Raw genomic sequence first — 20,054 nt, forward strand, 5'->3', positions numbered from 1 at the left:
CAGGATCGCATTTCATTCTAATTGTCTTCCAAAGGTCCCACACATTCAGTCCCTAACGGTATCACATGATATAAGCAAGTTATTGTCAGCTTTGTTAGATGTAATATTTATGGTTATGTAGGAAAATGTCCTTCTTTCCCACATACGAAATATTTAGGGGTGAAATATTATGAAGCAATATAATATGAAGCAATATAATATTAATTAAGAAGCCAACTTTAAAATACTTCAGAAAAAAGATAATATACAACAAAATGTTAACAATGGTTATAAATTTAGGTTATGGCTACATCAGTAGGATTACATGCTTCTTTCTACATTTTTTGTTTCTTTGGTGGTTTTCCAAGTGTGGAACTTACTAGAAATGCAGATCCTAGGGCTCTACTCTGCCAAGGAGATGGTGGCAGTGATGTTTTCACGAGCCCTCCAGGATATTCTGACAGACTCCAAATAAAGTTTGAGAACCAGTGCCTTGGGGCACTGTGTGGTTAGGGACAAATGAGTGATAGGGAAAGGATCCATCTGGCAGCGTGATAGAATCACGGAGATGAAAGATAAGATCAAATACTAGTTCATGTGACATAGACATGGGAGCAGGAAGTAAAGATGAGAAACCAGGTACCACCCAGGTCGGAGAGGCATCACTGCAGCATGATGCAGGGGAAGCTGTTCAGGGCCCAGACTACGTGTCACAGACCACATGACATGGCCACAGCAGCTTCTGTGGGTGCTCTCATTCTTCCAAGAAAGGCTCTTTCTTAGAGAGCTGGGGCCTGCCTCTTACCATGTTGTTAAGTGCTGACAGAGGGTGCTGTGTTGAATGACTGTTACCTCCGCTGTGTGCCCTGCTGTGTCGTCTGGACTGGCCACACAGCCCCCTTCTCACCCCAGCCTCCCACCTTAGAACAAGATGAAGGCCATCATTCCTGGTCCATTTCATCCCACTTCGCTCAACTAGCCAATCTCAGACTTGTCACAGGCCTACCTAATGAATATTATCTCATACTTGGCCCAGATTATTATAATGCTCCATTGAAAAGGGGCTTCGTGTGTAAAATGTCAGTAACGAGCCTTCTTTGCACTTACACCGCCTGTTTTACGTGGCATTCTCTAGAACAATATTTCCCAAAACATGTTTTTCGGAGATCATACATATGGAAAGGTATTTTCATATGCGGTTGAATATATCTGGAAACCCCTAGGTTGAACATGTTTAATCCAGTTCATTTCACGCAGAACCTCTCAGAGCCTCTAATCCATTAAAGGTCATTGTGAATTTCCACATGGGGCAATTACAGAACAAATCCTTACAAGTATCCTTGCCTACAGCATGCATGTAAAGATTAGGGCTCAGAGAGACATGTTTTAGGAAAGCTCTCTTTAAAGTTTAATGGGTAGAGTCAAGTCTTTTGAAAAACCGTATCTATGAATTAAGGGTGCAGTGACAAGAAGCCTTTTTTTAAAGTGGTAGGAATGAGATACTGATCCTAGAGTTTTAAAGACAAGCATCTAATAGTTTAAAATAATGGCAAATCCCTTAGATATGAGCCTTAATGGTCCAAATAACTTACCTTTGCAGAATTCATGAACATAAAGCTGTCAGAGATGAGGCTGCAGCTCAGAGGAAGTAACATGCAATGCAGGGCGGGGGCGGGGGGGGGGGTGTGGAAACAAGAGCTCTGTGGCTGACCTGGGGAGAGCGGGCTGATCCCCATCCTATGAAAGGCTATAAGATTCCATTTGATTTCCAATGCTGGGCCTTGCATTGTGCTTATGGAAAAATAGTTATAGCTTTGAAATTTTGTCCTTTGATATAACAGTATACCTGATTCTAGAATAAGGTGAGAACCATAGGCTGCTTGGATAATGTTAATTTAATCATTGATTTTACTTTTTTTTTTTTTTTTCCTTTTTCCAGAAGACAAGAGTCAAGTATAAAAAGCTTCAAGCGCTGTCATTTCTTGAGGCTGGAGACTAGGCTGAATGGACCCTGCATTGTTCAGTCTTAACAATGAAACAATAATTTTTCTCATAACCGTTGAATAATTTAGGCTCTTCTTCCCAGACAATGGCTTGATTGCATTGCTAGGTTTCTTGACTTAAGGAGCAAGGTAGCAAGTAAAAATAGGCAAAGAAGAAAGCTCGGCGTTATGTATGAAATTCGCACTGAAGGTGCTGTCAGGCTAATCCCATGGGGGTGAAGAAGTTCAAGGGTGCCAGCCACCCAGAATGACTTAGATAAAGGGAGGATTCTATAGACATTTTCTAAAGAAAAGTGGTCATCTACAGCTCAATTTTAATATCAGTTGCATTCTCATGAGTACACAATGTGAATTAACGTTCTTGAACATTTATCTAAAGTAAACATACTTGAACACCTTCCTTGCCAGGCACTGTGCTACTAGACATTGGTGATTCAATAGTGAACGAGACTCAACAGAGCTTACTTTCTAATGGGAGCGGCCAACACACAGCCAGCTACCAAAGCCACTGCTGGGGGGCGGGTAAGCAATTCAAGGACAGAACGAGTGCCAGGGTAGATCTCAATGGTACTTTTAGATGGCATGATTCTAAAAGGCCTTTGGAGGTTACTTGGAAAATGTGGATGGAAGGATGAAGGGTTAGATATCCAAAGAAACCAGGGGCAGGGGATATGGAATATTCCAGACAGAGGAAATAGCAAGGGCAAAGACTCAACTTCTGATAGAGCTTGGCATGTCGAACATGAACAGAAGGAAGCCCAGTGTGAACAGCAAAGAAGAGAGTTCCAGAAGATGACATGGCAGGGGTAGGCAGAGGCCTGATCCTGTGGGATGGCACGGGACCCTGGGTAGATTCTGCTTGGACTTTTGAGCTCCTGAACTGTTAAAAGCATAAATATGTGTTGTTTTAGGTCGCCAAGCTTGTGGTTTTCATTACAGCAGCCCCAGGAAATTAATACACCCGGGCAGGAAAAGATTGTCCCTGCTTGAGTCTACCTGCACTCCTATTCCTCTGAGAGAAACAGGACCGATAAGTGCTTGGTGTAGTTTAATCCATGTCGTATTATAGTGGATTCATCATTGATTCAGTGTCGGGTCTCTGGTCCTCAGCACTGTGTATGTCTGGTCCTCTCACATATATGTATATGTGAGAACTCATTCCCCTTGCCTCGTCAGGTGTGATCAGATTAAAGAGGAATAGTACACACTGGCCTGACTCCTAAGAGATATAAACCACACCACTGATTTGTTTATCCATGGAAACATACATACTAAATGAGTGAGCTTACTCAAATCACTAAGCACTGCTTTGTCTTGCTTGGGGAATGTGAAGCCAGAAGGCAACTGACTCGTATCGATGGCTAATTTCACCAAATCTTACAGCCCGGTGCATTAGTCTCCTCCTTGGGATTAGCACATTTACACTGGTTGGACAGGTACTCTCTGTCCTGAGTTTGCTGGTATGTTCTGGCAAATTCTGACATGCAGACTCCACCTTTCTAGAGTCCTGGAATGTCGTCATCGTGTTTGTTTCAGCAATATTCCTTCAGATGTGCTATGGTGATTAGATGTCAGAGACTTGGGTGAGTTTCACCAGGAAGACTTATACACCCCGTATTCATTCACTAATTTATTTAACAGTATTCAGTACTAAGTGCTATACATTTGCGCTGGGATTTAAGACACAAAGTAAGTAAGACGAAGGTCTTATTCCCCACAAATTTCATGGTTTTTTAGTAGATTAAAAGCTGCTGTGTATTTCTTCTATAGAGAGCTGATCTCATCTATTTTTGTGTGTGTGTGTGATTTCACAAATTTCATTTTTTGTGGGATAACATTTTCTGACACTTGAACTTGTCAAGTTCAGGAATGGTCCAGGGGAGGGCTCATAAACCAGTCAAATCAACCCAATGAAATAATCTATCATTCAATGTTAGTCATGACCTGTTTGGGCTATTTTATCTAAGTGCTAACACTTCACTAGTCTGGGGTGATAAAGGGCCTAGAACATAAAGTCTTGGTGATGTTAACATTCCCACAAAACAGAGAAGAGCTGGCCATGGCCATCTGTCCAAGTCGTGTCCTGCGTGTTCCCTTCCCACTGGTAGTTTTATTATATGATGGCGATAGACATTGCCATTGAATGCAACTTACTTTTTTCTAATTTTCTCAAGTCGCGAACTCCTGACTGTCCAAAAAATCATAAAGTCACAAGCATGCCATCCACTCTAGTGTACGTATGTAATTCATTGCACACCTAACCAATAAACTTCTGGAGTTATGGAGCTATGAGGGGTTTTCACCATCATTTTCATAGAAGGACCATGTTTGGTAACCTGTCCTTCTTGGTTTGGTATTAGTTGGTATAAATAAATTAGTCCTGTGGTTTGAAAGTTATACCATAAAGTAGGAAAGACTGGTGGATGAGGGCTCTTGGGTGACCTAGAACAAGTTACTCACCATGCTTAGCTGCAGTTACCTTGTTTGCGTTAAATATTATATATTCAGTCTTCCCAGTTTTATTTTTTATTTAAAAAAAATTTTTTTTAACGTTTATTTATTTTTGAGACAGAGAGAGACAGAGCATGAACGGGGGAGGGGCAGAGAGAGGGAGACAGAATCTGAAACAGGCTCCAGGCTCTGAGCTGTCAGCACAGAGCCCCACACAGGGCTCGAACTCATGGACTGCCAGATCATGACCTGAGCCGGTCGGCCGTTTAACCGACTGAGCCACCCAGGCGCCCCCACTCTTCCCAGTTTTAAAATTCAATGAGTCTTTGAGAATCTCTGGAAAAGACCACAAAAAATTAAAGTTCTTCTGCCTATTCGTAAGGAATCAGGTGTATTTTATGGAAAGCCTCAGAATGATTTTAGACAAATTCCACTTTGAATAGTTTGTCAAGTAGGTGCCATAAACACTCAAGTCAACAGATCCCGTCCTTGCTTTTTAAGCTAATTATTTATTGGAAAGGGGAGGCACCATTACATACAGACACACGCAAAATCTACAACTACTTTTGTGAAACTACTTCTTTATTTCAATTTTAGGTTTACAAAAAGACAAAGAGGACAGGGAGTGGAGAGGCAGGAGTAATGCTTGGTCACCACCAACGATTGGAGGAAAAGGCCACAGCCAACAAAAATGGTTGAAGGGCTCTTCTAGGCCATTATTAGTAACAGCAATGACCAAAAAGAAGTCCAAGCAGGGAGCAAAGGCTTCTGTTAACAAGGTCAGGCTGTTTCAGGAGAGTCAGATGATCTGCCCAGTCCATGTCCACCATGAGGAGTAAGGCCCCCAAGTCAGTTTATTGAGGCCTTGGCTGTGGGTGGGATGGGGCCTGTCTCTTGGAAGATCTGGGCCGGCGACCCCAGGGCACATAGGGGCCACGAGGTAGATGCCGGGGAAACCCCCTATGAACCACAGGGGCCCGCTGCAGGTAGGGTGTGGGGAAAGGGGGCCTGGGTGGCTGGGGATCATCTTCAAAGGAAAATCCTGTCTGGGTAGGTGACGGGACATCTGAATGGAAATGGTTTGAGGAGAACGGATCGGACTGGAAAGGATGGTCTGAGGCAGAAAAGTGATCTCGGGGACCGAACTGGAATCTGGTCATCACAGGGTGAAAGGGAAAAGGGCGAGGATGTGGGGGCAAGGGCAGGAGGGGAGGCGGGGGCGGGGGTAGATGGGGAAGTGGGAGCAGGGGGCGGTACCCGGCAGGAGGCATGGACGGTTGATCTGGGCTGGCCTGGGGCTGCCGCTCAACTCCCCGGCCGGGTCCGGTCCTCGCGGGGCCATCCCGGATCGAGGGGCCCACCGGGTACCGCCGGGGCAGATCCACGCCCCAGGCGTCGGCCACGTGGGCCAGCAGCAGCTGGGAGAGGTGGCGGTGCGCGAGCTCGTCCCAGTGCACTCCGTCCCGCTGCAGGTGGCGCCCCGCGTGGCGGAAGTGGAAGTGCAAGTCCAGCACATCGAAGCCGTGTTTCTTCGCTTCCACAGAGCTGTGGAAGTTGGCCGCGATGACTCTGTCTCTCAGGGAGGAATCCTCAGGCCGGTGCTCCGGCGGGAGGAAGCCCGCGGTGATCTTCTTGCCCACGGGCATGGCTGTGTTCCACACCAGGAGGCACGACTCGGGCAGAACCTGGCCCAGGCGCTCGAACAGGCTCTCCAGGTTCTCCAGGTAGCTCTTCCAGGAGTCCGGACCGTACCTGGAGAGGTCCCAGAGGCAGGAGTTCATGATGATCACGTCCGGGGGGCCGTGCTGGCTGGACTGCAGCTCTTGCAGGATGGCCTCGAGGTAGCTGGAGTACACGCGCGTCAGGAAGTAGAAGCGCACCAGGTGGTGGTCGGAGCAGAACTGGCGGACCTCCCGGTACTGGGTGCCGTTGTGCATGGGGCCCCGCTGGCCTCCGTCCACCAGCTTGTCCCGTTCAAAGCTCTCCTCCCCCTTGGCCTTGAGCTGGGTGGGAGTGAGCAGGAGGTCCTTCTGCAGCAGGAGCACCAGGTCCTTGTACACGGCCCTTTGGACAGAGTCTCCCAGGATGACCACGAACTTGTTGTGGAGCAGCTGCTGCACGTCGGCGGCCAGCAGGTGGGCCATGACGGCCATGGTGCGCCGCCTAGGTCTTTCCTCTCCACCCGGGAGGTCTTCAGGTTGCTAGGACAGAAGGAGAGAGTGGCTGGGAGGGACCCACCCTGGGCGGGCCCTGGTGTGGCAAGGCTCAGGCAAGGGGATGGAGGGTTGGCCTGGGAAGTCCACTCCCCTCAGCCCGGCAGTGGGAAGAGAGCAAGAAGGGAGCCCGGAGCTATAAGCCCATTGGCCATGCTTCACCTTAACCTGTGAGCCTCTGCAGCGGCTCTTGGAGGCCCAAGTTCCACCGGGCCAGAAGCGGCCAACCCCACAGGCCCTCCTCCCCTGGCTAGAAGTCAGACTGCCCCTGGGCAGGCAGCTCAGGTGTCTGAGGACTGAAGAGTGGTGAGGTCAACCCTGCAGCTGCTCAGTAATGACCACCGTGAGCGAGCAATAGCACAGAGCCTGTGGTGATATGTTCCATGCCCTACCTCACTCCAACTATAGCACGTAGATAACACTGAAAGAAAATATGCAAAAGCATAGTTCGTAATAGAAAAGGTCCGGCTATGGATGACTTGCCTTCTCCCCTTTTTTGTAAATAGACTTTATATAATTGTACCTTACTTTTAATAATTTAAAAAGAACTCACGGAAATGCCACAAACAACAGAAAAGTACAGGTGCCAGGTCAGAAAACATATGAAAACAGATTTCCTTAACAAGGAAGCTGCTGGATTTGTGTGTGTGTGTGTGTGTGTGTGTGTGTGTGTGTGGTTTTTTTTTGTTTTTGTTTTTGTTTTGCGAATAGGACTTGTGAAAAAGGCAGTAACATTGGGAATAATTCACACGTTTCAGCTGTAATATTCTTTACTTTCCGTAGGAAGCAGATCAGAGTACACCATCCCCAAAGATGCCATTTTGGTGTAAGGATTATTTTGAGCTGAAAGCAACTAAGAATCAACAGACATAGGAAGTGTTCTCAGAACTTTCCTTATTTGCTTAAAAGCACTGTACAAATTTCCCTTTGGCGCAGGTGATCCTTCCCCCACCAGGGAGAGAAGAGTCAAGGAAGAAGACAGGGAGTTGTCAACACCAAGATGAGTTTGCATAAAGAGACTTTACTAAAATAGCCCCGATTTTCCATTAGTCCCCCTATATATTTCTGAGTTGTTCCCCACAATTCATCATCCCATGAAGCTCAAGCCCCTTTGCCTTTGTTAAAATAATATGTAAGCCCCCGAATCTGCTTCTTTGAGTTTCATTTCTTTTTGGTGAACTCTTGCGCACATAAATATTAACAAAAATGGTGTGCTTTTTCTCCTTTTAACCTGTCTCTGTTTAATTCACAGGGCCCCAGATACTGAACCTAAGAGGGTAGAAGAAAAGTTTTTCCTCCTCAGCACATTGAATAAAATGTTAAGAGTTGTGAAACTCATCTTCAAAACTTCAGTTTACGTTTATTTATTTATTTTTAACGTTTATTTATTTTTCAGACAGAGAGAGACACAGCATGAATGGGGGAGGGGCAGAGAGAGAGGGAAACACAGAATCGGAAGCAGGCTCCAGGCTCCGAGCCATCAGCCCAGAGCCCGACGCGGGGCTCGAACCCGCGGACCGCGAGATCGTGACCTGAGCCGAAGTCGGACGCTTAACCGACTGAGCCACCCAGGCGCCCCAGTTTACGTTTTTTTTAAAGCTGCCATTTACAACCATGCCCATTAATGATTACAAGGGAGAAATACAGTCCGATATTACCGACACATCTCGGATGGAGAGGAACATGGCATCCACTTCATACACTTACACAGAAGTCAATAAAATCCATTGTGGCTTGATATTTGTAGGCTTTTATGCATTAGGAAGCATTTTAATAGGTGGGGGTGGATGCTTATTATTAAATCACACATTCAGTTTCTAAAAGTCATACTATTTGTGGTTTTAAATGGGTAATGTACAAACATAAAAACATGAAAATGGGTAGAATATAAAAGAGTTGCCCTAAGAGAAGAGTTGAAAATATTGGCTTATTTGTCCCCAAAGAATCTTCATTTAAATGTTTTTGCTATCAGAAAAAAAAGCTTAAAAATGAGATGTAGTTCCTTGCGGTGCAACAAAATAAAACATAAAGCAAACCCCAAATCCCTTTGGGGCTCAGGGATGTTCCTTGGTTTGTAACCATTTATTCATCCAGCTCACACTTGTTAAGTACCTACTATGGGCTCCACATGGAGGGTAGAAAAATGAGTAAAACCTGGTCACGCCCTTCAGGAGCCCTTCAGAAATATTCACGGCTAAGTACAATACAAAGAGCGCTAAGTACCATTGAATGAACAGGTGCTGTGGACCTTCAGGGTCTCTGTGAACAAATAGTCCTCCTTTGCCCTAGACCCCAGTCTCTAAAGGGCAAAGTGAAGAGGGAAATCTCCTCCCGGGGCGTCTCAGCTTCTCATGCTGCTCGGCTGTGTGCACCTTCCCTGGGCTGGCTCTCTGGTCCTACTGTGTGCCTAGTCCCGGCTGGCAGATCGGATAACCTGGTGCTGTCTCCAGGAGGGTATTTTGTTTACTGGACCTAATGCATTCCTCCTCTGAGTCTGAAGTGTGCTCTAGACTTGGGACTCACAGATGGGAATCCAATCTACTAGTTAAAAACCGTGGGAAAGAGGGGCACTGAAGTATACTGGTGAAGAGCACTTCTTTCGGACCAACACTACTTGGGTTTGAATCTCAACTATTCTATTTGCCAGCTCTTTGTCCTTGGGCAATGACGTAGCCTTTCACTGCCTTAATGGTCCTCATCTGTGAAATGGGACTTTTAGCGCTCACTTCATAGACTTGTGAGGACTAAATGTAAAATGGTTAGAACAATGCCTGACATGTAGCAAGCATGGATAAGAGTTCGTTGTTATTATTATTACTAAGCAAGTTTCAAAACACCAGGTTAATCATCTATGAAAAGGGTGGGGGGTGCTTACAGAACGTGTGCCGTTTGCCCAGCAGGGTTCTGTGAAGAGCAAATGATGTGACCTAAGTGAAAGATTTTGAAGAAAAGCAAAAATCTGTGTTTGTTGAGTGGCTACTGGATGCCAGTAGCTTTACAAATGTAATCCCATTTATGAGATAATTTTTATTAGTTCCGTTTTACAGGGAAGGATATTCCTATGTGATCTGATGGAGCTAAAATGTAAAGCCATGAACGCCAAAGTCGGTCTCTGGTCTCTCGGTAGGAGACATCCTTTACAACAGAATGCCCTGCATCCTTTACAACAGAATGCCCTGCGGGCTGGTGCGAATACAAGATCTTGGCCCATGTCCCGGAGATATTTGAAGACAGGAGAGAAGAGTGCCTTGGTAGGTCTTTATGCAAAGTCAGGCAACTATTTCCTCTGCGAGCCCGGAGAAAGGTGGTTTGTGCGTACTCAGGGGCTGGGGGGCTGTGAGTGAGAGTATACATATTTCATCCCATCCCTTGACCTCAACCAAAAGACACGCAAAAATTTAAGTGACCTGGATTTCAGAACAACCAAAACAAAATTCTGCAGACTCCCAGGCCTCTCACAGTGTTTGAGGAATTCTGACTGCCCTCTGTCCCCACCAGTGAACTTAACCCACCCAAATGCAGCTACAAGGGTTCAGCGTCAACACTGGGCAAAACGTCTCCCCGGGAATTTCCCATCGTCCTTCCGCAAATGGAGCCTGTGAGCAGATCGGACTGTGGAAAAGAAGGGGGGGGAGAAAATGACTGGGAAAGAGCACTCCAGTCAGAAGCTAAACTGAAAGGAAATTCATGAAATTCTTGATCAAGAGCACCACCCCTGTAACAGGAGTAGCAAATCAGACACCCTTCGGATTCTCGCCCTGGGAAAGAATCATTTAAACTAAGATACCAAACATTAAAAACAAAACCTAACAAAAACAAAAGTGACTTCTGGGGGGTGGAGGTAGTGAAGGAAGAAAACTTGAGAGTTAAATGTTCTCTGTTCTAAAAAAAAAAAAAAAAAAAAAAGGCTGGTATGTTCCAATTTCAAAGTTTTTATTTATAAAAAAAAATGAAACAAAAAAGGGAGTTGAAAACAGATTTTGGGGCTTTTTGGCCTAGGCTAAAAATGTGCTTCAAATGTGCTCAACTCCCTTATTAGTTTTGGTAGCTGTTTTATAGATAGAGTGATTCATTCACTCATTCATTCATTCAGTAAAGGTCACTGAGAACCAGCTATTGTGCTAGATGGAAGGACTAGGTATAAAAAGGCGGTCTCTTCTCTCAAGAGGAGCGGAAAGGAAATGGACTCAGAAAGGCAAGTATTGTAGAAGGTGCCAGTGGCTACAGTGGATATACGTAAATGAAGCGCCAAAGCCAGATGGAAGAGGCAGGAGGGGGATAGGAGGTATTTGGGTGATCCTTGCAAGGTGTGATTCCAACGTCAAATTAAAACTTTTTTTTTTTTAAAGAGTTTGATGATGATTCCTCAAATCATAAGTTAGTGCCATGCTTTCTTTTTTTAAATTTTTTGAATGTTTATTTATTTTTGAGACAGAGAGGGAGAGAGTGAGAGAGAGAATGAATGGGGGAGGGGCAGAGAGAGAGGGGACACTGAATCTGAAGCAGGCTCCAGGCTCCGAGCTGTCAGCACAGAGCCTGACGCAGCCTCCAACTCCCGAACCCGAACCGTGAGATCATGACCTGAGCCGAAGTCGGACGCTTAACTGACTGAGCCATCCAGGCGCCCCTAATTCCATGCTTTCTATTTGGACGTTGACTAACACTCTTACAGAAATATGCATTAATAATGGCTACTACTACAATAAATTACTTTCAAGTATTTTGCTTAGATTTCTGTTTGGGGGTAATTAATTTTTTAATACCTTCATAAGCACCATGACTTATAAATCACTGACTATTGCTTGTATAACTATCACGAGCCAAACACATAACATTTGTTTTTCATTCATCAACGTGTTGTAGAACTTAGGTTAATTTCTTTTCTTATTGATCTTTAGTTACAGGAAGGCAGACACAGATATAGGTCAGTTGCTCTAGAGACCCTGCAGAGAAGCCTTAAATCAGAGGTAAACACTAACAATTAGGATGTTGTTTTGATTAGTTATAGGAAGTACTTGCAACTAGTTAAAAAATTTCTTGCATAAGACTAACCATCTTAATGCAACATTATGTTGGGAATATAAATAGTTCATTTTCTTCTACCTGCATTTTTCGTAATCAAATCAATGTGTGGAACTTTCCAAGATCCCCTTACATCTATTTAAACGGAACAGACAGTACAAATAAGATTATTATTTTTCACGAATTTACCGCTGTGTCTTGGCATTTGCTGAATTTTCTAAGCGGGATTTAAACTTGTCAAAAATTAAATTGCGTGTCACAGTAAGTTTTCTAAGAAGAAAAACAAACAATTCAAACTTCTCTTTGGGAAAGCTTAATGAATGGCCTGAGGATTGCTGATTCTCAAGAGACTGCTCTTTTGATCTGGGGCAAGTCCATTAACACACACTCTTTTCCATATAACACAAAAAAGGGGAAAATATTGCCGGCCTACTATGTTTAAAAGTGGTTCTGAGAGCAAATTTTATTTATTTATTTATTTATTTATTTATTTATTTATTTATGAAGGAGACAGAGAGAGCATGAGCAGGAGAGGAGCAGAGAGAGAGAGGGAGACACAGAATTCGAAGCAGGCTCCAGGCTCTAAACTGTCAGCACAGAGACATGCGGGGCTCGAACCCACAAACCGTGAGATCATGACCTGAGCCGAAGCCGACTGACACACCCAGGCGCCCCTGAGAGCAAATTTTTAAAAAATACATAAAATACTGTGAAATATTATGGTAAATAATTTACTATGGTAAAGAACGCAAATTCTTTGCAAATATCAGCCCCTAGAAAGTTGGGATTCTAATCCCCCACTCCAGGTAACTTCCCCTCTAAAATAGGCCTCAGCTCTGCAGCCCATTAATTAATTCAGTACAAATTGGAGATCACCTGTGTCTATCTGGGGGCTGTGACAGTTGTCATTCTGCAAAGTGACTCACATCCCCCAACTACTGTCAAGGTTCCTCTACCCCATCCCTATATGGCCCGTATTTCTTACTTGGCTATTCAGGGAATGAATCCTTATGCACCACATCTAAAATCTCAAACACAAGTGACGGAAATGGAAAACTGAAACCTAGAATAGTGATCTTCAAAGTGGGCTCCACGGGGAGCGCTGAGTGGCTCAGTCGGTTAAGTGTCCGACTTCAGCTCAGGTCATGATCTCGGGGTCCGTGAGTTTGGGCCCCGCGTTGGGCTCTGTGCTGACAGCTTGGAGCCTGGAGGCTGATTCTGTGTTTCCCTCTCTCTTTGCCTCTCCCCCACTCACACTCTGTCTCTCAAAAATAAATAAATGTGAACGGTGAAAGGAAGGAAGGAAGAAGGAAGGCAGGCAACGAAGTGGGCTGCAGGTTTTCCTGGTGGAGGCAGGACTCACCGCGGACATAATCCAGGTGTATCAGCACCATCCCCCTGGGGCCACAATCTTAAATTTGGGATTCTTTTGCAATAAAGTATCCACAGAAGAATTTCACACACTTTTAGAGTGTAAAAATGGCCACGTGTAAAAATCCGCCAGGCAGCGTATTTTCCCTGTGGGAACAGTCTCATATAAAATTTTCTTATGGATTTTAGAACGAAATGCTGGTAGCATCCTTTACAAATGAAGGGTGGCTTCATAATACCTGATATGCAGGTGACTTCTATAAAAACGAAACAAACTATGGAGCTCTTATTCAATAGCTCCATAAAAAAAAAAAAAAAAAGAAAAAGAAACAACTCCTGTTTTACGAAAGGATCTCCTAGGGTAAAAATATCAAAGCAATCCCTATAAACAAACACACTATTTCAATCATGCCGAGTCTATGACAAACTTCCACATTCCGGTCTCCAATCAGTATTTAAACTGTATTCGCTAACTTCCTACCTCTTATTACCCTGAGACCGAAAGATAACGGAAAGACAGGCAGCCGAGCCGGCCTTCCCTGCCCTGGAGACACTCAAGTCAGGCGTGGACTCTGGCCCCAAGCAGCCGTGTGCGCTTGGGCTGACTGCCTACCGTTCTGAGCCACCGTCTCCTCTGGAGGTAAAGTGAGGTAGATCGCCTACCGATCACCGATCCGCCGTGAAGACGAAAAGAGATCACGTCACTGTTTGTCAAGGGCCTAGTACAGCGCCTGGCGCGCACAACAACCCCTCCCCGCTGGGACGGCAGAGAAAACCCGAGCCCGCAGACGGCACCTCGCTCCCGTTCCCCTGCATCAAGCCCTCCAGCCCACGGTGCCCCCTTCCTCCCGCAGAGGCACAGCTGTACCTGCTCAGGTGTAAAGGTAATTTCTCAGCTCTGGCGGCTCAGGAACTTTGCTCCACGCTGTCCCCTGGAGAGGGGGTCATTACGCATTCTACTTTTTCTTCCCTCTCCTGTGGCTGGTTCCTTCCCTTAAGCACTAAACGCATTCTGGTTTCTTGCTTTCAAAAAGAAAGGAAACTTCTTTGACTCCACCTCCAGGACAGTCCTATCTTTTGCTTCCCCTCCAAGGCCACTTTGGAAACGGGTTATTTGCACGGGCTGTGGCTGGGGCCTCACCTCCCACTCACTCCTGTTACTTTCATTTGGCTTCCAACTCCACCAAACCCAAGAAATGTTGGTCAGTAAATCACCAGTGATTTCCCGGCCGCTCCTGTTAAAGGCCACCTCGTGGGCCTTATCACCCAAAGCATTCCCAGCTCCTGGGGTCTTGGGGGCGCCCCAGGTGACTCGCTGAGGAAAACTGCCCCAGGCTGACACTCCAGTATCCCGGCTCACCTCCCCCAGGATCCGGTGTGGGTTTCTCTTTCTCGGGCAACTCCTCTACTGTTGGTCTTTCTCAAGACCTACTAATGGGCTCCTTTCTTCTTTTCTTCAACACTCTTTCCCTGGGTAAATCCCTCCACTCTCACATTTCTGTTTGCCCCAAACTGTTCAGGTTTGCCCCCTGTTTTTCCAGCGCAATTACTCACAGCACCCTTCCCCCCACCAGAAAAAGTCCCACTTCGGATGGAAACAAATTATCCAAGTCTCCTTATCAATCACCATTTGTATGCAGATGCCTCCCGAATTGCGGCAAAGCCCAGTGGCTCAGAGGGGGGGGGGCTCGGAATCAGCTCCCGGGGTTTATATCCGGTTCCACCGCTTACGAGCCCCTGAGACCCAGGGCCGTTTAAGTCATTTTTTTGCACTCCAGAACCCTCATCAGCAAAACGAGACTAATAACCACGAATCTCTTTAAAGTGAGGGTTAAATGAACGAAGTCACTAGCGTGAGGCCCACCGCGTTTTTAAGTGCTCAATAAATTAAGCCAGCCCAAACTTGTCTCCTGAGTTCCAGACGCATTCAGGTGAGTGGAATGAAGTTCCCAGGGGGTGGGGAAGGGGAGGGGGCAACGAGTAACCTTCTGTGTGGGCCTCTTATCACTTTCAAATTCTCTAGACGTCAATTTATCCTACCATCAAACCATGGCTGCATTCCTAAGATAATTCTCTTGTGACCTTTGGACAATCTTCCTAAAGGTAAATATCAGATCCTCTGTGGGAATGATGGCAACATATCCTTGCTGTGCATTTTCAGAGAGCTGATGTATCATTGAGGCTTGCCACATTGGTTGGGGATAACCAGGTGGGAATCACCTCTGCCTCTGAGTATGGCTGTCTCCACTCTTCCTGAAACCTCAAAATCCTTGAATGAGAGCCTGGATGGAGAACCGTTCACCTATTTCCTGGCATTAAAAAATAAGATGGGATTCTTGAGGATATGCTTTAGGGAGAAGGGTGTTGCAATATATTTTGGGAAGCTGAGCACAGCGATCGAGTTCACCTCTGTTTTAGGTTTTATGATTACCTCTTGTGCTTTCCGTAAATTATTCTTAATTCTTAAGAAAGTGTGTCTTTGGGGCGCCTCAGTTGGTTGAGCGTCCAACTTCAGCTCAGGCCATGATCTCATGGTTCGTGAGTTCGAGCCCCACATCTGGCCCACTGCTGTCTGCCCTTCAGATCCTCTGTCCCCCCTCTCTCTCTGCCCCTCCCTCCCTCCCTCCCTCTCTCTCTCCTCAAAAATGAATAAACATAAGAAGTAAAGAAAGTGTGTCTTTTTACTTTGGAAGACTTCTAAAATGGCATGGTTTTTAGTTTCCGTGTTCTCACATAAAATGTGATCATCTAGGCTTTTGAATTTTGTATCTTCACTTTCATTTGATATGCTAGCATAAGCCCAACATGTTGTATTTATAAACTTTGTTTTTTAACCCAAGATAGGATCCTTCCTTCTGTGCCGCTCCCCAATGCCTGTGGATGAATTTTAGAGCCTGTGTATACTCTGAGCTTTTTCTCACCTCTTCGTGTTTGCTCTGTGGCTCAGCATCAGTGCTCCCTAACCCCCTCCTCTATTGAAATTTTTTTTTTTTAATTTTTTAATGTTTGTTATTATTTATTTTTGAGCGAAAGAGAGACAGAGCACGAGAGGGGGAGGGGCAGAGAGAGAGAGTGAGGGAGACATAGGATACAAAGCAGGCTCCAGGCTCTGAACTGTCAGCACAGAGCCCTATGTGGGGCTCGAACCCAGGAACCTTGAGGTCATGACCTGAGCTGAAGTCAGAATCTTAAACCACTGAGCCTCCCAGGCACCCCTTCTACTGAAATTCTGTTTCTGCCTTAAGATCCAGTTTCAAATGAAGCTCTGTCTGAAAGCCTCCCTTTTTTCCCCAGACAGGAAAGTCCCTCCTCCTTCTGATAGATGCCCTGACTTAGTCCTTGGTTCTATTTTGTACTATAATTAACTACCCCAGTATATCCTAGTCCTGGAGGCTGGGTCTCACCCCACCGTTCTACCCCTCTGCATAATGGTTAGCATTCATGGAGCAGTTACTGCCTGCCGGGCCCACTCATGAGGTAAGGACTATTACTATCTTCACTTTATGAATAAGGAAACTGAGGCTTGGAGAGGTTATGTAAATCACCCAAGATGGTGCAGCTAGGAAAAGGCATAACTAGTCTGTCATTGCCAATGAATCTTCTGATTGATTAGATAAGCCAAAGATATTGTTTTGTTTCTTTAAGAGGAATTATGGCTCCAAAACCTGAGCTTTTAACCCCAGCTATAAATATTTGTTGAAATTAAGAGGAAAAAATAGTCTTATCTAGAAAAATAATATTTGCATACCGTTTTCCTTTTTATTCTCTGTTGAAAAACAAATCAAAGCCATGTTTTGTTTTGTTTTGTTTTGTTTTTAATTTTTTTTTCAACGTTTTATTTCTTTTTGGGACAGAGAGAGACAGAGCATGAACGGGCGAGGGGCAGAGAGAGAGGGAGACACAGAATCGGAAACAGGCTCCAGGCTCTGAGCCATCAGCCCAGAGCCCGACGCGGGGCTCGAACTCACGGACCGTGAGATCGTGACCTGGTTGAAGTCGGACGCTTAACCGACTGCACCACCCAGGCGCCCCCAAAGCCATGTTTTGTACACAGCTTTAAATTTTTCCATGAGGAAACAGCAGGGATGAAGTTAACTCAGTTCAGCTTTCATTCACTGATAGTTAATTCCTCCTCCTAATGGGTCAGTGGAAAACTCAGTGCTGTGCTAAGCTCTGTTTGTACTTAGAAATTCTTTATACTTATGCTGACTACTCCAGATTCTAACCAGTATTTGAATAAAAATTTCCCATGGTTGGAAAGGAAGGGTGATGGGGAGCCAATAAAGACTAAGTTGCTTTCAACAGATGAGCAGCTTGGATTCTGAAAGTTCTGTCTCCAGGAATGGCCACAAGAGCCATTTTAAGCAGTGATGTGAACGTTAGGCTGAGTCAGCAGGCTGGGGTTTCCCACCTCTGAGCTCACTTCATCTCCTGTGTTTTCAGCATTCAGATGGGAGAAGTGGCCTCCAGTGCTCCTCTAAGGAGATCACAGGAAAGAGCTTTTAATTTTTTTTTTGTCCTTTGAGAGAGAGATAGAGACCAAGTGAAGAAGGGGCAGAGAGAGAGAGAGAGAGAGAGAGAGAGAGAGAGAGAGAATCCCAAGCAGGCTCCCAATGCAGCGTTTGATCTTACAAACCATGAGATCATGACCTGAGCTGAAAGCAAGAGTTAGATGGTTAACCGACTGAGCCACCCCAGGGCCCTGTAAAGAGCTTTTAAGTTGGATATTCTTTTATTATTGCTGTTATGATTAACAATGTGGTGTCTGCTTCCTAAGTGCAATAGTGTTTCTATGGGAAAAAAAGGTGTTGAATTAAATGGGATTCTAAGAGTCAGTCTCTCGTCCGCCTTGCTCCCTAGCTACACTGTGCTATAGACGGATCTGGAAGACCTGCGTTCCCACCGCTCCGTGTGTTGGCAGCAGTGGGACCAAGGACTTTGCCAGTTTTAAGCTGCAGGGCTTGGAACCAGAAGAGAGACAAGGTCCAAGAGGAGAGAAGCTCGCCTGGAGAATGGAACGGGCAAACTCACTCTGACACTGGCTTTTTTCAAGCCCTGTTTTCTTCCCTTCAGCTCCGAGTTTGGACCCGTGAGCTTCCCTTCCTGCTGCCGGCTTCAGCCGGGCTTTTGGCTTCTCTATCCCTCAGTGACAAAATCATGTCAACGGCTCTGCACTCACCAGGGTTAACTGTGGAAATCAGGTGCAATGCTCTGGAAACTTTGCACATGTTCGTTGTTGTTATACTCGAGCCACGTCTGCATGTTCAAGGGTTGGGATGTTCCTCGTTAAGAGAGCTTTCCAGTCAAATGAAGGACTTACTTTATTACTGAGAAATGCTAATTTCACTTGTTACTCGGTAACATTTGGTGTCCACTCCACCAGTATCCTAAGTGTTTTACCTGGTTATCTGTGACATTGGTATTTTATTTTTCTCCATTTTACACATTCAAAAATTAAGTTTGGAAGATGAAGTCGTCTGCCCAAGGTCGTCTATTTTATAAAAAGCAGAGCTGGGAGTCAAAACTGATGCCAAGCCTTTGTGGTCAACCACAACATACAAGATTGCACAGACAGCCGATGCTTCACATCCTTTCTCCTGTTCACAACTGGCTGTCTCTTTTTACTGTACGTTTTTAGAGATAGGGTAGTGTATCGATCATAAATCTTTCTTATTACAAAATAACAGTTGTCTCTTCAGGGCTGTCCAGTTAAGTGGGGGTAGGGTGAAGGGGGTTAGGACGGTGATTCCTCTCTACAGTAAGTGCCCAAGAAATGAGGATCCTAATTAATGCTTAAAATAAAATGGGAAAACTGGAAAGTACTTACTCATTACAGTAACTGGTGATTTGAAAATGTACCTCTCAGTTGATCCGAGATCTCTTCCCTAGACGGGCTCCTTTCTCGGCTGTAGATCAGAAGGCCAGGCCTGGGCTGGAAGGCAGATAAGTTCACCCCTGGGTGCTTCTATGCTTATGAGCCAGCGGCTGGGGAGAAGATGCCATTTCCGGTGGTATCTGAGGCCAATGACACGAGTCAGCATTTACTTTTTTGTATTAGGAACCGGAAGACTAATGACCAAAGCTTCAAGGCAACAAATGTGAAAACGCGAAGTCAGTCCAACATACAGCATCTTCCCGGAATTTGGCTCTGAGCTGGTTTTTATTTCACTTTTCTCAGTAATCTGGGTGTAGCTTGTATTTACTGACTCTTAAACTTTGTTTTGTTTTCACAACTCAGACCCTCGGTTCTTCCTGCCTTGTAGCTTGCGCCCCGCCGAAAAGGCAGAGTGGGGAAGGACAGAAAGAGGGGAGAGGAAGAGGAAGTGAGAAAAGAGAACAGGAGGGGATAAGAAGCAGACGGTTCCCTCTTCAAATGGATTTGTGATGCACATTCGTGTGCTGCATTAGTTGACTTAACGCCTCCAAATCCTCTCCTTTCACCCTCCCGCCGCCCTGTGCGTGGAAGAGCCCATCCCAGAACTGTGGAGAACTACAGGCCTCCAGTAAGCTCAGACAGTGGCCGACCCACAAGGACCTGCCGATGTCTCCTCTGCTGCTCCGCCGGGAAACCGGCAGGGACCTGGAGAGCGGTCTTTAGATTGGTTAGATACACGTAGTGCTTTGTTGTCTGTGATCTGAAGGCCGAGGAATATTCCCTTCCCTACAGGTACCAAGATGAAAGAGAAGGAGGAAACGAATCGGAAAAGAAGAAGAAGAAGAAGGACATGAAGCTCTAAAAAAGTTTTTCCCCGAACCGGGAGCCTTTTATCGGTGTATTAAGCACTTTAGGATAGAGCGTTTCTCCATGGCAGAAGATAACTAATGAACAAGAGTAATGGGCTCCAAAACAGTCCAGAAATATGTGCCCTGTGCACTTAGTTTGTGTTAGTTTTTTAAATACTATGCTAGTTAGAGGCGTCTAGGTGGCTCAGTCAGTTAGGTGTCCGACTCTTGATTTTGGCTCAGGTCATGCTCTCACGGTTCATGAGTTCGAGTTCCATGTCTGCACGGTCAG

General features: G+C 45.4%; 2 protein-coding genes across 4 annotated transcripts in view; one reads left to right on the forward strand and one right to left on the reverse strand.

Moving 5' to 3' along the window:
- Window positions 1-4,994: 4,994 nt before the first annotated feature.
- PCED1B (PC-esterase domain containing 1B) overlaps window positions 4,995-20,054 on the reverse strand; it is a 138,329-nt gene continuing 123,269 nt past the window's right edge. Inside the window, exons 1-3 of one of the 3 annotated variants that reach the window (XM_040488354.1) lie at window positions 14,400-14,488; window positions 13,908-14,062; window positions 4,995-6,634 (exon numbers count right to left, since the gene is read on the reverse strand). In XM_040488354.1, coding sequence (XP_040344288.1) covers window positions 5,288-6,586 — 1,299 coding nt within the window. In that variant the 5' untranslated portion in view covers window positions 6,587-6,634; window positions 13,908-14,062; window positions 14,400-14,488 and the 3' untranslated portion in view covers window positions 4,995-5,287. Of the gene's footprint in view, window positions 6,635-13,907; window positions 14,257-14,399; window positions 14,489-18,866; window positions 19,055-20,054 lie in introns of those variants that run through there. The other 2 variants (XM_040488355.1, XM_040488353.1) reach the window with 2 other exon arrangements.
- On the forward strand, window positions 9,739-18,865 carry LOC121039015 (uncharacterized). The gene is made up of 4 exons (XM_040489030.1): window positions 9,739-9,982; window positions 13,537-13,684; window positions 13,725-13,923; window positions 17,900-18,865. The coding sequence occupies exons 1-4, from the start codon at window positions 9,739-9,741 to the stop codon at window positions 18,368-18,370; spliced, it is 1,062 nt and encodes a 353-aa protein (XP_040344964.1). The 3' UTR covers window positions 18,371-18,865.

Source organism: Herpailurus yagouaroundi, unplaced genomic scaffold (genome assembly GCF_014898765.1).
Source record: "Herpailurus yagouaroundi ecotype Mexico unplaced genomic scaffold, PumYag 166, whole genome shotgun sequence".
Classification (NCBI taxonomy): Eukaryota; Metazoa; Chordata; class Mammalia; order Carnivora; family Felidae; genus Herpailurus; species Herpailurus yagouaroundi.